General features: G+C 44.5%; 1 protein-coding gene across 1 annotated transcript; it reads left to right on the forward strand.

The window, feature by feature from the left end:
• The first annotated feature begins 4,250 nt into the window (after positions 1 to 4,250).
• Positions 4,251 to 15,343, forward strand: LOC120057294 (zinc finger Y-chromosomal protein 1-like). Its single transcript, XM_039005861.1, has 8 exons — positions 4,251 to 4,566; positions 5,990 to 6,086; positions 7,631 to 7,966; positions 8,078 to 8,224; positions 8,333 to 8,416; positions 8,500 to 8,634; positions 11,894 to 12,040; positions 13,907 to 15,343. Exons 2-8 carry the CDS (start codon positions 6,020 to 6,022, stop codon positions 15,172 to 15,174), a joined length of 2,184 nt encoding a protein of 727 aa, XP_038861789.1. The 5' UTR covers positions 4,251 to 4,566; positions 5,990 to 6,019; the 3' UTR covers positions 15,175 to 15,343.
• The last annotated feature ends 559 nt before the right edge of the window (positions 15,344 to 15,902 follow it).

Consider the following 15,902-nt stretch of genomic DNA (forward strand, 5'->3'; position numbering starts at 1 on the left):
AAACAAACAGTCAATAATACAGTAGAAAAAAATAAAAATCTATATACAGTGAGTGCAAATGAGGTAAGATAAGGGAGGTAAGGCAATAAATAGGCCATGGTGGCGAAGTAATTACAATATAGCAATTAGACACTGGAATGTTAGATGTGCAGAAGATTAATGTGCAAGTAGAGATACTGAGGTGCAAAGGAGCAAGATAAATAAATACAGTATGGGGATGAAGTAGTTGGATGGGCTGTTTACAGATGGGCTATGTACAGGTGCAGTGATCTGTGAGCTGCTCTGGCAGCTGGTGCTTAAAGCTAGTGAGTGAGATATGGGTCTCCAGCTTTAGTGATTTTTGCAGTTCGTTCCAGTCATTGGCAGCAGAGAACTGTAAGGAGAGGCGGCCAAAGGAGGAATTGGCTTTGGGGGTGACCAGTGAGATATACCTGCTGGAGTGCGTGCTACGGGTGGTTGCTGCTATGGTGACCAGTGAGCTGACATAAGGCGGGGCTTTACCTAGCAGAGACTTGTAGATGACCTGGAGCCAGTGGGTTTGACGACGAGTATGAAGCGGTGGCCAACCAACGAGAGCGTACAGTTCGCAGTGGTGGGTAATATATGGGGCTTCGGTGACAAAACAGATGGCACTGTGATAGACTGCATCCAATTTGTTGAGTAGAGTGTTGGAGGGTATTAAATAGATGACATCGCCGAAGTCGAGGATCGGTAGGATGGTCAGTTTTACGAGAGTATGTTTGGCAGCATGAGTGAAGGATGCTTTGTTGCGAAATAGGAAGCCGATTCTAGATTTAATTTTGGATTGGAGATGCTTAATGTGAGTCTGGAAGGAGAGTTTAAAGTCTAGCCAGACACCTAGGTATTTGTAGTTGTCCACATATTCTAAGTCAGAACCGTCCAGAGTAGTGATGCTGGACGGACGGGCAGTGATCGGTCGAAGAGCATGCATTTAGTTTTACTTGCATTTAAGAGCAGTTGGAGGCCACGGAAGGAGAGTTGTATGGCATTGAAGCTCGTCTGGAGGTTAGTTAACACAGTGTCCAAAGAAGGGCCAGAAGTATACAGAATGGTGTCGTCTGCGTAGAGGTGGATCAAAGAATCACCAGCAGCGAGAGCGACATCATTGATGTATACAGAGAAGAGAGTCGGCCCGAGAATTTAACCCTGTGGCACCCCCATAGAGACTGCAAGAGTTCCGGACAACAGGCCCTCCGATTTGACACACTGAACTCTATCTGAGAAGTAGTTGGTGAACCAGGCGAGGCAATCATTTGAGAAACCAAGGCTGTTGAGTCTGCCAATAAGAATGTGGTGATTGACAGAGTCGAAAGTCTTGGCCAGGTCGATGAATACGGCTGCACAGTAATGTCTCTTATCGATGGCGGTTATGATATCGTTTAGGACCTTGAGCGTGGCTGAGGTGCACCCATGACCAGCTCTGAAACCAGATTGCATAGCGGAGAAGGTACGGTGGGATTCGAAATGGTCGGTAATCTGTTTGTTGACTTGGCTTTCAAAGACCTTAGAAAGGCAGGGTAGGATAGATATGTAGCAATTTGGGTCTAGAGTGTTTCCCTTTTGAAGAGGAGGATGACCGCGGCAGCTTTCCAATCTTTGGGAATCTCAGACGATACGAAAGAGAGGCTAGTAATAGGGGTTGCAACAATTTCGGCAGATAATTAAAAAAAGAGAGGGTCCAGATTGTCTAGTCCGGCTGATTTGTAGGGTACCAGGTTTTGCAGTTCTTTAAGAACATCAGCGATCTGGATTTGGGTGAAGGAGAAATGGGGGAGGCTTGGGCGAGTTGCTGTGGGGAGTGCAGGGCTGTTGACCGTGGTAGGGGTAACCAGGTGGAAAGCATGGCCAGCCGTAGAAAAATGCTTATTGAAATTCTCAATTATAGTGGATTTATCGGTGGTGACAGTGTTTCCTAGCCTCAGTGCAGTGGGCAGCTGGGAGGAGGTGCTCTTATTCTCCATGGACTTTACAGTGTTCCAGAACTTTTTTGAGTTTGTGCTACAGGATGCAAATTTCTGCTTAAAAAGCTAGCCTTAGGTTTCCTAACTGCCTGTGTATATTTGTTCCTAACTTCCCTGAAAAGTTGCATATCATAGGGGCTATTCGATGCTAATGCAGAACGCCACAGGATGTTTTTGTGCTGGTCAAGGGCAATCAGGTCTGGAGAGAACCAAGGGCTATATCTGTTCCTGGTTCTACATTTTTTAAATGGGGCATGCTTATTTAAGATGGTGAGGAAGGCACTTTTAAAGATTAACCAGGCATCCTCTACTGACAGGATGAGGTCAATATCCTTCCAGGATACTCGTGCCAGATCGATTAGGAAGGCCTGCTCGCTGAAGTGTTTTAGGGAGCGTTTGATAGTGATGAGTGGTGGTCGTTTGACCGCAGACCCATTACGGATGCAGGCAATGAGGCAGTGATCGCTGAGATCTTGGTTGAAAACAACAGAGGTATATTTGGAGGCCAAGTTGGTTAGGATGATATCTATGAGGGTGCCGGTGTTTACAGATTTGGGGTTGTACCTGGTGGGTTCATTGATCATTTGTGAGAGATTGAGGGCATCAAGCTTAGATTGTAGGATGGCCGGGGTGTTAAGCATGTCCCAGTTTAGGTCAATACTTTTGATACTTAAGTATATTTAGAACCAAATACTTTTACACTTTTACTCAAGTAGTATTTTACTGGGTGACTTTTACTTGAGTAACTTTCTATTAAGGTATCTATACTTTTACTAAAGTATGACAATTGGGTACTTTTTCCTTTTTGCACGCCACCCTGTCTGCGTCACACCAAATGACAAGCATCACACCGGGAATCTTCCCCTTCAGTTGGTCAGCTTTTACATTTACCGCTACCCCAGTAATCACTTTGCCCTTTTCTTGAGAGCAAAACAATTCACATCTCTTGCCCCCGTTCATTAAACACGGAGCGCCTGCTCCCTCTGACCAGCAGAAACACAAGCAATTATCACAAGACCACTTCTGGTTACCCTCACAGATTTCACAGCACCCAACTCTGTTTTCACCCACTCTGTAACCACAAATGGATCAGCCAAAAGGCAAGGGTCAACTTTTTCCAAAACACTTCAGTCCTACTGTCACAGGCTCATCTTTATCCTGACCCTCGGTGCAAGCCTCAGGCTCAGAGAACTTCACCACACCTACCACACTTTGCCCTCATTCACTTCCATTTCTCCTCCTGTCTTCAACTCACTCTGCTTACACTTTCTACCATTCTTCTTTAACAAACCATCTCCCTTTTTTCCACCATTTTAACCTACTCAAGCTCACCATCTTCCTCCCTCTCTCTCTTTTCCCCCTCCATTCCTCCTCCGTATTCCAAGTGTCTCCTTATGATAATACTGCCCTTCTCCTGACATACATCTTGTTCTTGCCTTGTCAAGGGACACCATTTAACCAGCTGTCACAATCTCCATACAATCAGCTCAAACCCCTCGTGCTTTCTGGTGTTGGTAACTGGTTCGCCATGTTTTGAACATGTGGGCACAGAGCTCTCATCACGCTTTGAGCAAACAGAAGTAAAAGCATGGCTCCCGCTGATGACATCACAACATCAACACAATTTAGAAAATACAATAAAATAGTTCACTCTTGAAAGTAGTGTAATACATATTAAAATAACCTTAAAATAATACATGAAAATAAATATGAGAGATTTTCAGTCGAATACATAAAGTATATTTTACACCTGTTATAGATGGGGACACTTATTGGGGAATAGGCTACCGTTTGTGTAAGTGTTCTACTGCTTCCAGCTGAGGCCTGGGCAATAACGGTGGTGGAGCATTTACTTCTGCTGCTGAAGACACTAAGATCGAGCACCCTGACAGCTGGTCTCTCTCCTGCTACATTCAAACGATGTGCTGATATTGATCATCTTTGAAGGTATACTCAAATTGCAGGCATGAGAGAAGATCATCAATGGATAACAACTTTAAGAATAAAGAAAATACCATGTGTCAAATGATTTTGATCAAGAAGTAGAAGTGGTCAATCACTGGCAAATCTGTAGCTGTCAAATTAACCTGTAAAGCGGGTAGTAACATGATTAACCAATAGGATTAGATAATTGCATCTGGCTAATGGTAGTAGGAGTAAATGTCGAACATCATCGCAGTTTGTTCATGATTTTTAGCGACATACATGAATAAACTAAGCTCACTATACCAGGCTTTCAAAGGGTATGCAAAGAAAACAGTCGCGATGTAAAATCTTCATAGTGGAGCACAATTGCTGTGCCCCTGATCGTGGCCTGTCTATAACTACCAGCAGTTGGGTGTCCAGACTTCTTCCGCATTTTCCTACGACTTTCGGGCTGTGACGTGAGTGCTGACGGCGGCCTTGGTGCTGGCGGAGCTGGGGGCTGTAGCGATTATCAGTGGAGCTTCGAAAGTCTCGGCCCCTCCCTCCCTGCGCCTCAGCGGCCCGCCCAGCTAGCACAAACTCCCGATTGAATCCTGCCCGAGTCTGGGGAAACCGGACGGCCTGGAAATCGAGAGGCCAACCTGTACTACACAATCTGGTAAGCAAGTTATCTTGCGCTTTTTTTTTTTTTATGTGCACGGAGCATAGGAAATGCTTTACATTTGTGATTGCATGTGCATTATTCTATGTTTCTATCTGAAAAGTGGAGAAGCGTACGAGGGGTTGGGCCTTTGCTTATTTGGGCCCCGGCCACAATAGGCCATAATTACGGCCTAGAAAATCCGCGAGTGGATTTTTCATAACATCGGTAACATTATAGTCTGCTATTAGCCAGATACCCCCCACAAAGTTTAACAGTATAGTTACCATGTTCAAATATGATATTGTAGAGATTATTTTTGTTCTGCATTAATAACGCCAGTGGGTAAAATGTTTGTCCAGGGATCTCCAACAAAATGGCGCACATCTGTTTTTGAAAACACTGAAGGAAATATGCTTTAGCTAGGCAGGCTAGCCGCCATACTTATCAATAAACCTTTCAAGTGGCTCGCGAACTTGCTAACCTAGCTATGCACTTATGTTTACTATCGCACGGATGTGTGGGTTGGGTCAGCTGTCATGTTTCCATTGACGTTAGCTAGCTCAAAGCTGCCTTTCACTTTTTTTTTAAAGAACTTAAACGACCACATTTAGCTAGAGTCTAATCTTTGATGTTATGTAACCATTTTACTACGACCGCCAGATACTTTTGTGAAATTCTAATTTTGTTTGCTTGCAGACCTTTTGTCTTTAAATGTTGTCTTTTTGCGTAAATACCTAGGTAATTTACAGCAAGCGCCATTTTTGTACTGAATTTGTTCCCATTTAGGCTATAGTTAAAGGTTTGAGTCTGTTGATCTAATTGTGCGTGTCCTCCGGTGAGTATCATGAAGCATCACTGCTTGTCTCGCGCTCCCACACTGTTGTGTGCCAGACCACTGCTGTCAGATTTGACCGTGGGGGAATTGGATGACAACTGTGCTGCGTCGCTCAAACCTTTTGTTTATGTCTCGGTGCATTTCGGCGAGTAACCGCATATATTTTTTCACTTTGCATGACTATGAGGATGAAGATCGATAGATAGTATTTGCATGGCTGAAAACATCTCTCGTGACGTCAAAGCACATTACAACAAAATAATGATTTTATCATTACTATCATAGCTTAAATAAACCTAATCACATAGCTGCCTATACCCTTCCTATTTTTGGTTTAGGCAGTTGGCCAAGTAATATAGCTAAAATAGTTTAGAAGATTACCACCAAATAAAATGCAGACCAATATAATTGATATCCAGAAAGATTAGGACATGACTACATTTCACAGGAGGGGAAACACATGGGCATAATGATAACTGTTACATTGTAACGAGATGTATTTCTTGTTTGAGTGAGATTTAGGATTTGAATATGGTAGACTAATATTTTGGGTTGGCCATTAGGCCTATGTGACTGATTTGACTGGTCAATTCTTGCCTCCAGTGCTGCAGTGACAAATGAGGTGTAAGGACAATGGATGAGGATGAGACAAGGCTTGCACTCCATTCCCAGGATCCTAAAATCATTCTCCATGGATCAGGTAATAGCTACGTTTCACTGAGCATTCAAGTATGTCCCTGTACTTTTCTTTGTTCTGCACAAAAGTAAAGCTTTTCTTAAAAGCTTTTTAAAGCTATTTTCTTTGTAAGAGTGCATGCATACAGTGCCTTATGAAAGTATTCATACCTCTTGACTCATTCCACATTTTGTTGTTACAACCTGAATTCAAAATGGATGAAATATATATATTTTTTCTCCCATCTACACACAATACCCCATAATGACACAGTGAAACATGTTTTTATAAATTTCTGCACATTTCTTGAAAAGGAAATACAGAAATAATCTTATTTACATAAGTATTCACACCCCTGAGTCAAAACATGATAGAACCACCTTTGGCGGTGATTACAGCTGTGGGTCTATCTGGTTAAGTCTCAAAGAGCTTTGCACACCTGGATTGTACAATATTTGCCCATTATTCTCTTCAAAAATTTTCCAGCTCTGTCAAATTGGTGGATGATCATTGCTAGACAACCATTTTCAAGTCTTGCCATAGATTTTCAAGCAGATTTAAGTCAAAACTGTAGTTCGGCCACTCCGGAACATTCACTGTCTTCTTAGTAAGCAACTCCAGTGTAGATTTGGCCTTGTGTTTTAGGTTATTGTCTTGCTGAAAGGTGAATTCATCTCCCAGTGTCTGGTGGAAAGCAGACTGAACCAAGTTTTCCTCTAGGATTTTGCCTGTGCTTAGCTCCATTCAGTTTATTTTTTATCCTGGAAAAACTCCCCAGTCCTTAACGACTACAAGCATACCCATAACATAATGCAGCCACCACTATATGAAGAGTGGTACTCAGTACTGTGTTGTATTGTTTTTTCCCCCAAACACAACACTTTGTATTCAGGACAGAAAGTAAATTGCTTTGCCACTTTTTTGCAGTAACTATTTTAAAGTCACCGTTGCCTCAGTGAAATCCCTGAGTGGTTTCCTTCCTCTCCAGCAACTGATTTAGGAAGGATGCCTGTGTTTTTGTGGTGACTGGGTGTTGATACACCATCCAAAGTGTAATGAATAACTTCACCATGCTCAAAGGGATATTCAATGTCTGCTTTTATTTTTACCCATCTACCAATAGGTGCCCTTTGTGAGGCATTGGAAAATCTCCCTGGTCTTTGTGGTTGAATCTGTGTTTGAAATTCACTGCTCGACCAAAGACTGTAAAAATGCGACCTGATGCGTCTCTGCTTGGCACTCAGCATTAAGGAGATAGATTGGGGTAAGGTCCTGCAATAGACTCACGTCCAGTCCAGGGGGTACATCAAGCTACATCAACCTGCCCTATGAGCTGTTCCGGCTTGCACAAGCCATGGCATAATTCCACTTTGACATTATGGGGTGGGTAGGCCAGTGACAAAAAAATCTAAATTGAATCCATTTTAAATTTGAGCTGTAACACAACAAAATGTTGGAACAAGTCAATGGGTGTGAATACTTTCTGAAGGCACTGTATGTCTTCTGCAATATGTTTATGTAGGCCAACACTGAAGATATCCACCTGTTCCTGTGTTGATGTGTTCCAGATGAGGGTGGTGCTGGAGGGGAGGAGTTTGTGGTGGAGCTGCAGGAGACGGTCCTGGTGTCGGAGGGGGAGGGGGAGGGAATGGCGGTGCATGGATTCGCTCCAGAGGAGCTGGTGATCCAGGATGCTGTTGAGGATGTGGTGTCTGAGTATGTGCACTGCGATGAGGACGAGGAGGTTGCTGTGGAGACATGTGTGATGTCGCTGGAGGGGGAGGACGAAGGCGTTGCCATGGGGGACATGCCTGAGGATGAGATGGTGGCAGACGGGCATGCCCAGGATGAACTGGACCCAGAGCAAGATACAGACGGCTGTGGGGACTACCTCATGATCTCCTGTGAGTACCATCCTGCTTCACTTCTCCAGTTCTACATCAATAGCACTCACTCAGTCACCTGATCAGTAGTGAATGGCTCTCTTAACTCGCTCTCTTTTCATCTCCCTCCAGTGGATGAGGCAGGCAAGATGGTGTCAGACGACGGTACAGAGGTGACTGTGGAGGGAGCCGTGGAGGACCAGGTGGAGAAGGACGAGGATGGCCAGGAGGTGATCAAGGTGTATATCTTCAAGGCAGACTCTGGGGAGGATGACCTGGGTAAGGAGACATTTGAATCATGTTCAATGCACTTAGAAAGAGGTATTCTATAACCCACGGTAGTTGATCACTAAGGAGTATTAAGTCATTGTGTGGTTGTCTGCGTAGGAGAAACAGAGGACGTGGCACTGACGGACTCTACAGGCCGAACGCTCCGAGAGAAGATGGTGTACATGTCCCAAGGGGACCATGGTAAGAAATAAATTCTGTGTGTGTGTGTGTGTGAGAGTGTGTGTGTTTTACGATTGTGTTAAAACTAGTGTGTTTTCCTGCAGGTGCATCAAAGATATCTGATGAGGTTTACATGGAGGTGGTGGTGGGGGGTGAGGAGCCAGTGACCCATGAGCGGTCTTACGACGGCACGGCTCTCAGTAAGGACTTCATGCCTGTGGCTTGGGCAGCCGCTTATGGTCAGTGACACACACTATTATATAAGAATGTATCGTTTAACAGGGCAGAGAATGTCTTGTTGCTCTTCTGTACTCTGTAGTAATAAGTACAGTGCATTTGGAAATTATTCAGACCACTTCCCGTTTTGTTACGTTACAGCCTTATTGTAAAATTGATTAAATATTATTTGTAAATTCTCAATCTACACACAATACCCGATAATGACAAAGCAAAAACAGGTTTTTAGAACATTTTACAAATGTGTAAAAAAAAAAAATGAAATACCTTATTTACATAAGTATTCAGGCCCTTTGCTATGAGACTCGAAATTGAGCTCATGTATCCTGTTTCCATTGATCGTCCTTGAGATGTTTCTACAACTTGATTGGAGTACACCTGTGGTAAATTCATTTGATTGGACATGATTTGGAAATGCACACAGTTGACAGTGCATGTTAGAGCAAAAAGAAAGCCATGATATCAAAGGAATTGTCCGTAGAGCTCCAAGACAGGATTGTGTTGAGGCACAGATCTGGGGAAGGGTACCAAAAAATATCTGCAGCATTGAAGGTCCCCAAGAACACAGTGGCCTCCATCATTCTTAAATGGAAGAAGTTTGGAACCACCAAGACTATTTCTAGAGCTGGTTGCCCAGCCAAACTGGCCTTGGTCAGGGAGGTGACCAATAACCCGATGGTCACTCTGACAGAGCTCCAGAGTTCCTCTGTGGTGATGGGAGAACCTTCCAGAAGGACAACCATCTCTGCTGCACTCCACCAATCAGGCCTTTATGGTAGAGTAGCCAGATGGAAACCACTCCTCAGTAAAATGCACATGACAGCCAGCTTGGAATTTGCAAAAAGACACATAAAGGACTATGTCCATGAGACACATGATTCTCTGGTCTGATGAAGCCAAGATTGAACTATTTAACCTGAATGCCAAGCGTCAAATCTGGAGGAAACCTGGCACCATCCCTACGGTGAAGCATGGTGGTGGCAGCATCATGCTAGGGAGATGTTTTTCAGAGGCGGGGACTGGGAGACTAGTTAGGATCGAGGGAAAGATGAACGGAGCGAAGTACAGAGATATTTGATAAAACCTGTTCCAGAGTGCTCAGGACCTCAGACTGGGGTGAAGTTTCACCTTCCAACAGGACAACAACCCTAAGTACACAGCTAAGACAATGGAGGAGTGGCACCAGGATAAGTCTCTGAATGTGCTTGAGTGGCCCAGCCAGAGCCCAGACTTGAACCCAATGAAACATCCCTGGAGAGACCTGAAAATAGCTGTGCAGCGACGCTCCCCATCCAACCTGACAGAGCTTGAGGATCTGCAGAGAAGAATGGGAGAAACTCCCCACATACAGATGTGCCAAGCTTGTAGCGTCATACCCAAGAAGACTCGAGGCTGTAATTGCTACCAAAGGTGTTTCAACAAAGTACTGAGTAAAGTGTCTGAATATGTACAGTGCTGTGAAAGTATTTGCCCCCTTCCTGATTTCTTATTTTTTTGCACATTTGTCACACTTAAATGTTTCAGATCAAACAAATTTAAATATTACACAAAGATAACCCAAGTTAACACAAAATGCAGTTTTTAAGTGATGATTTTATTTAAGGGGAAAAAAGCTATCCGAACCTTCATGGCCATATTTGAAAAAGTAATTTCCCCCTAAACCTAATAACTGGTTGTACCACCCTCAGCAGCAACAACTGCAATCAAGCGTTTGCGATAACTGGCAATGAGTCTTTCACATCGCTGTGGAGGAATTTTGGCCCACTCTTCTTTGCAGAATTATTTTAATTCAGCCACATGGGAGGGTTTGAGCATGAACCGCCACAACATCTCAATCGGATTCAAGTCTGGACTTTGACTAGGCCACTCCAAAACCTTCATTTTGTTTTTTTAAGCCGTTCAGAGGTGGACTTGCTGGTGTGTTTTGGATCATTGTCCTGCTGCAGAACCCAAGTGCGCTTCAGCTTGAGGTTACGAACTGATGGCCGGACATTCTCCTTCAGGATGTTTTGGTAGATAGCAGAATTCATGGTTCCATCAATCACAGCAAGTCGTCCAGGTCCTAAAGCAGCCCCAGACCATTACACTACCACCACCATATTTGACTGTTGGTATAATGATCTTTTTCTGAAATGCTGTGTTACTTTTACGCCAGATGTAACGGGACGCACACCTTCCAAAAAGTTCAACTTTTCTCTCGTCAGTCCACAGAATATTTTCCCAAAAGTCTTGGGGATCATCAAGATGTTTTTGCCAAATGTGAGACGAGCCTTTGTTGTTTTTGGTCAGCAGTGGTTTTCGCCTTGGAACTCTGCCATGGATGCCATTTTTGGCCAGTCTCTTTCTTATGGTTGAGTCATGAACACTGACCTTAACTGAGGCAAGTGAGGCCTGCATTTCTTTAGATGTTGTTGTGGGTTCTTTTGTGACCTCTTGGATGAGTCGTCGCTGCACTCTTGGGGTAATTTTGGTAGGCCGGCCACTCCTGGGAAGGTTCACCACCGTTCCAAATTTTCTCAATTTGTGGATAATGGCTCTCACCGTGGTTCGCTGGAGTCACAAAGCTTTAGAAATGGATTTGTAACCCTTTCCAGACTGATAGATGTCAATTACTTTGTTTCTCATCTGTTCCTGAATTTCTTTGGATCGCGGCATGATGTCTTGCTTTTTGAGATATTTTGGCCTACTTCACTTTGTCAGACAGGTTCTATTTTCTTGATTCAACAGGTCTGGCAGTAATCAAGCCTGGGTGTGGCTAGTGAAATTGAACTCAGCTTTCAAAAAATGTGATTAACCACAGTAAATTCATGATTTAACAAGGGGGCGGGGGGGCAATTACTTTGTCACATAGGGCCATGAAGGTTCGGTTAGCTTTTTTCCCTTAATAAATAAAATGATCACTTAAACTGCATTTGGTGTTTACTTGGGTTATCTTTGTAATATTAAAATTTGTTTGATCTGAAACATTTAAGTGTGACGTGCAAAAAAATAAGAAATCAGGAAAGGGGCAAATACTTTTTCACAGCGCTGTATGTAAATGTGATATTTCAGTGTTTTATTTTTAAAACATTTGCAAAAAATTCTAACCATGTTTTTGCTTTGGTATTGTGTGTAGATTGATGGGGTGGGGGGGAAATTTAATACATTTTAGAATAAGGCTGTAATGTAACAAAATGTGAAAAAAGTCTGCGCCGTATCGCTGCTCTAGCAGTGTTGAGAGAAGGTGTGCATTTGCATTCGACGTTTACGATGTGATTCCAGGTTCTGAGGACAGTGAAAGCTGTGAGAACAGGAACGGTGCCGCCAGTGCTCTGCTGCACATTGACGAGTCAGACGGAGTGGACAAGGTCAGCAGGCAACGGAACAAGAATAAGAGAACAAGGGCTGAGCCTCGCCAGGTCCAGACAGGTATTTAGCTGTCAGATGGGACTGAACTACAGTCAGGTCCCAAATTGATTGGCACCCATGATAAAAATGAGCAAATAACACTGTCAAATAATTAATACAAAAGTATGTGAACATCCCTTCAAATTAGTGGATTCGGCTATTTCAGCCATACCCGTTGCTGATGGGTATATAAAATCGAGCACACAGCCATGCAATCTCCATAGTCTTAACATTTGCAGTAGAATGGCCTTACTGAAGACCATGGTGACTTTCAACATGGCACCGTCATAGGATGCAACCGTTCCAACAAGTCTGTGTGTCAAATTACTGCCCTGCTAGAGCTGCCCCAGTCAACTGTAAGTTCTGTTATTGTGAAGTGGGAACGTCTAGGAACAACAACGGCTCAGCCGCGAAGTGATAGGCCACACAACTTCAAAGAACGGGACCACCGAGTGCTGAAGTGTGTAAAAATCTTCTGTCCTCGGTTGCAACACTTACTACCTAGTTCCAAACTGCCTCTGGAAGGAATGTCAGCACAATACCTGTTCATCGGGAGCTTCATGAAATGGGTTTCCATGGCCGAGCAGCCACACACAAGCCCAAGATCACCGTGCGCAATGCCAAGTGTCAGCTGGAGTGGTGTAAAGCTCGCCGACCATTGGACTCTCTGAAGGAGTGGAAACGCGTTGTCTGGAGTGATGAATCACGCTTCACCATGCCCGAATCGCATAGTGCCAACTGTAAAGGTTGGTGGAGAAGGAATAATGGTCTGAGGCTGTTTTTCATGGTTCAGGCTAGGCCCCTTAGTTCTAGTGAAGGGAAATCTTAACGCTACAGCATACAATGACATTCTAGACGATTCTGTGCTTCCAACTTTGTGGCAAGAGTTTGGGGAAGGCCCTTTCCTGTGTCAGCATGACAATGCCCCCGTGCACAAAGCGGAAATGGTTTGTGTGGAAGAACTTGACTGGCTTGCATAGAGCCCTGACCTCAACCCCATCGAACACCTTTGGGATGAATTGGAAAGCTGACTGCGAGCCGGGCCTAATCGCCCAAGATCCGTGCCCGACCTCACTAATGCTCTTGTGGCTCAATGGAATCAAGTCTCTGCAGCAATGTTCCAACATCTAGTGAAAAGCCTTCCCAGAAGAGTGGAGGCTGTTATAGCAGCATAGGGGGGACCAACTCCATATTAATGCCTATGATTTTTGGAATGAGATGTTCGACGAGCAGGTGTCCACATACTTCTGGTCGTGTAGTGTATGTGCAGATACAAAAGTATGTGGACACAATGTAATGAATATTGTTTGCTAATTATTTTTGTTGAAATTGCTCAGAGAAAGAGATTTTGCTTAATAAACAAAATGCATCTAAAAGATAGGGGTCAAAAATATTGCCACACCTGTATTCAATATACCAGCACCCTTCCCTTGTGAGGATAATGACACTGAGCCTTTTTCTAAAATGTTTTATGAAATAGGTGAACATATTGGGATGGGTCTTAGACAATTCCTCCATACAGAATCTCTCCAGATTCTCCAATGGGAGGGTGCTGGAGTATTGCATTGTAGTTTTGAGATTTATTTGTTAAACAAATTCTTTCTCTAAGCAATTGTATTAGTATAAAATAACAGAATTTTCCAAATTTTTACGCATACAATATAGCTCAGTATTCGTATTGTTATTTTATACAGTCGTCTTTGCTCATCTTTATCAAGGGTGCCAATCATTTTGCATTTTGATTCTATGGGCTGGGCAACTGCGGGTCATTTATAAAGTCAGCTGATTGCCAAACTCACTCTGCACAGGTTTTCACACGTTTCATTTCTGAATATAGATCATGTGATATCTGGGAGTCATGAGTTTTGTATCTGTTTCCCATTCCAGCCATCATTATTGGTCCATATGGCCAGCCTCTGACCGTATACCCCTGCATGCTCTGTGGCAAGAAGTTCAAGTCGCGAGGCTTCCTGAAGCGCCACACCAAAAACCACCACCAAGATGTCCTGACCAGGAAAAAGTACCAGTGCACGGACTGTGACTTCACCACCAACAAGAAGGCAAGCCTTCATAACCACATGGAGGGGCACACACTGAGCAGCAAGGGTCTGTTTGAGTGTGAGGTGTGTGGCAAGGAGTTCCACCAGCAGGCGGCGCTCTTCTCACATCGACTGCAGCACCACCACCGTGAGCCCAAGAGTCCGGTGCCTTCACAGGCCAACAAGATGCACAAGTGTAAGTTCTGTGACTACGAGACGGCTGAACAAGGTCTGCTCAACCGCCACTTGCTGGCTGTCCATAGTAAGAGCTTCCCTCACATCTGTGTGGAATGTGGCAAGGGCTTCCGGCACCCCTCCGAGCTGAAGAAACACATGCGCACACACACCGGCGAGAAGCCTTACTCTTGCCTCTACTGCGACTACAAGTCGGCTGATTCCTCCAACCTGAAGACTCATGTCAAGACCAAGCACAGCAAAGAGATGCCCTTCAAGTGTGAGCGCTGCTTCCAGACATTTGCTGAGGAGGAGGAGTTGCTGCAGCACGGGCTGACGCACGAGGAGGCCAAAACCCACCTGTGTGCCCACTGTGAACACAAGAGCTCCAACTCCAGTGACCTGAAGCGCCACATCATATCGGTGCACACCAAGGACTACCCCCACAAATGTGCCGTCTGCGATAAAGGCTTCCATCGGCCGTCTGAACTGAAGAAGCACTCTGCGTCGCACCGTGCCAAGAAACTGCACCAGTGCCGACACTGCAACTTCAAGATCGCGGACCCCTTTGTGCTCAGTCGCCATATCCTGTCAGTTCACACCAAGGAGCAACAGGCCTCTCCTGAAAAGAACGGGGCCAAAAGGACCTTATTGGGGCCTTCCCCTGCCAGTGCACCGATGGCAAGGAAGCAGGTTTTGGTACCTGGTGCTAGTTCTAGTGCTGCGGGCATGGCCAAGGGGCCCAGGGAGAGAAGGGTGTACCAGTGTCAGTACTGTGACTACAGCTCTGGGGATGCCTCGGGCTTCAAGCGCCATGTGATCTCCATCCACACAAAAGACTACCCCCACCGCTGTGAGATCTGCTCTAAAGGCTTCCGCAGGCCCTCGGAGAAGAGCCAGCATATCGCACGCCACCACAAGGACTTAGTGCAGGCAGAGTGACGCTGGCACAAACTACCCCTCATACCACAACAAAAACACAAATGGAACCACTACCACACCGTAATAAATTGTATGTATGTATACTGAACAAAAATATAAATGCAACAATTTCAAACATTTTACTGAGTTAAAGTTTATATAAGGAAATCAGTCAATTGAAATAAATTCATTAGGCCCTAATCTATGTATTTCACATAACTGGGAATACAAATATGCATCTGTTGGTCACAGATACCTTAAGGGTAGGGGCATGGATCAGGTAACCAGTCAGTATCTGGTGTGAGACCACCATTTTGTCTCATGCAGCGCGACACATCACCTTCGGATCTCGTCATGGTATCTCTGTGCATTCAAATTGCAATCGATAAAATGCAATTTGGTGTTCGTTGTCTGTAGCTTATGTCTGCCCATACCATACCATTACCATGGGGCACTGTTCACAATGTTGACATCTGCAAACCACCCGCCCACACGACGCCATTCACATGGTCTACGGTTGTGAGGCCAGTTGGACATACTGCCAAATTCTTTAAAACAACGTTGGAGACAGCTTATGGTAGAGAATTGAACATTCTTTTCTGGCAACAGCTCTGGTGGACATTCCTGCAGTCAGCATGCTAATTGCATGCTCCCTCGAAACTTGAGACATCTGTTGTGTGACAAAACTTCACATTTTAGAGTGGCCTTTTATTGTCCCCAGCACAAGGGGCACCTGTGTAATGATCATG

This window comes from Salvelinus namaycush, chromosome 12 (genome assembly GCF_016432855.1).
Source record: "Salvelinus namaycush isolate Seneca chromosome 12, SaNama_1.0, whole genome shotgun sequence".
NCBI classification, from domain to species: domain Eukaryota; kingdom Metazoa; phylum Chordata; class Actinopteri; order Salmoniformes; family Salmonidae; genus Salvelinus; species Salvelinus namaycush.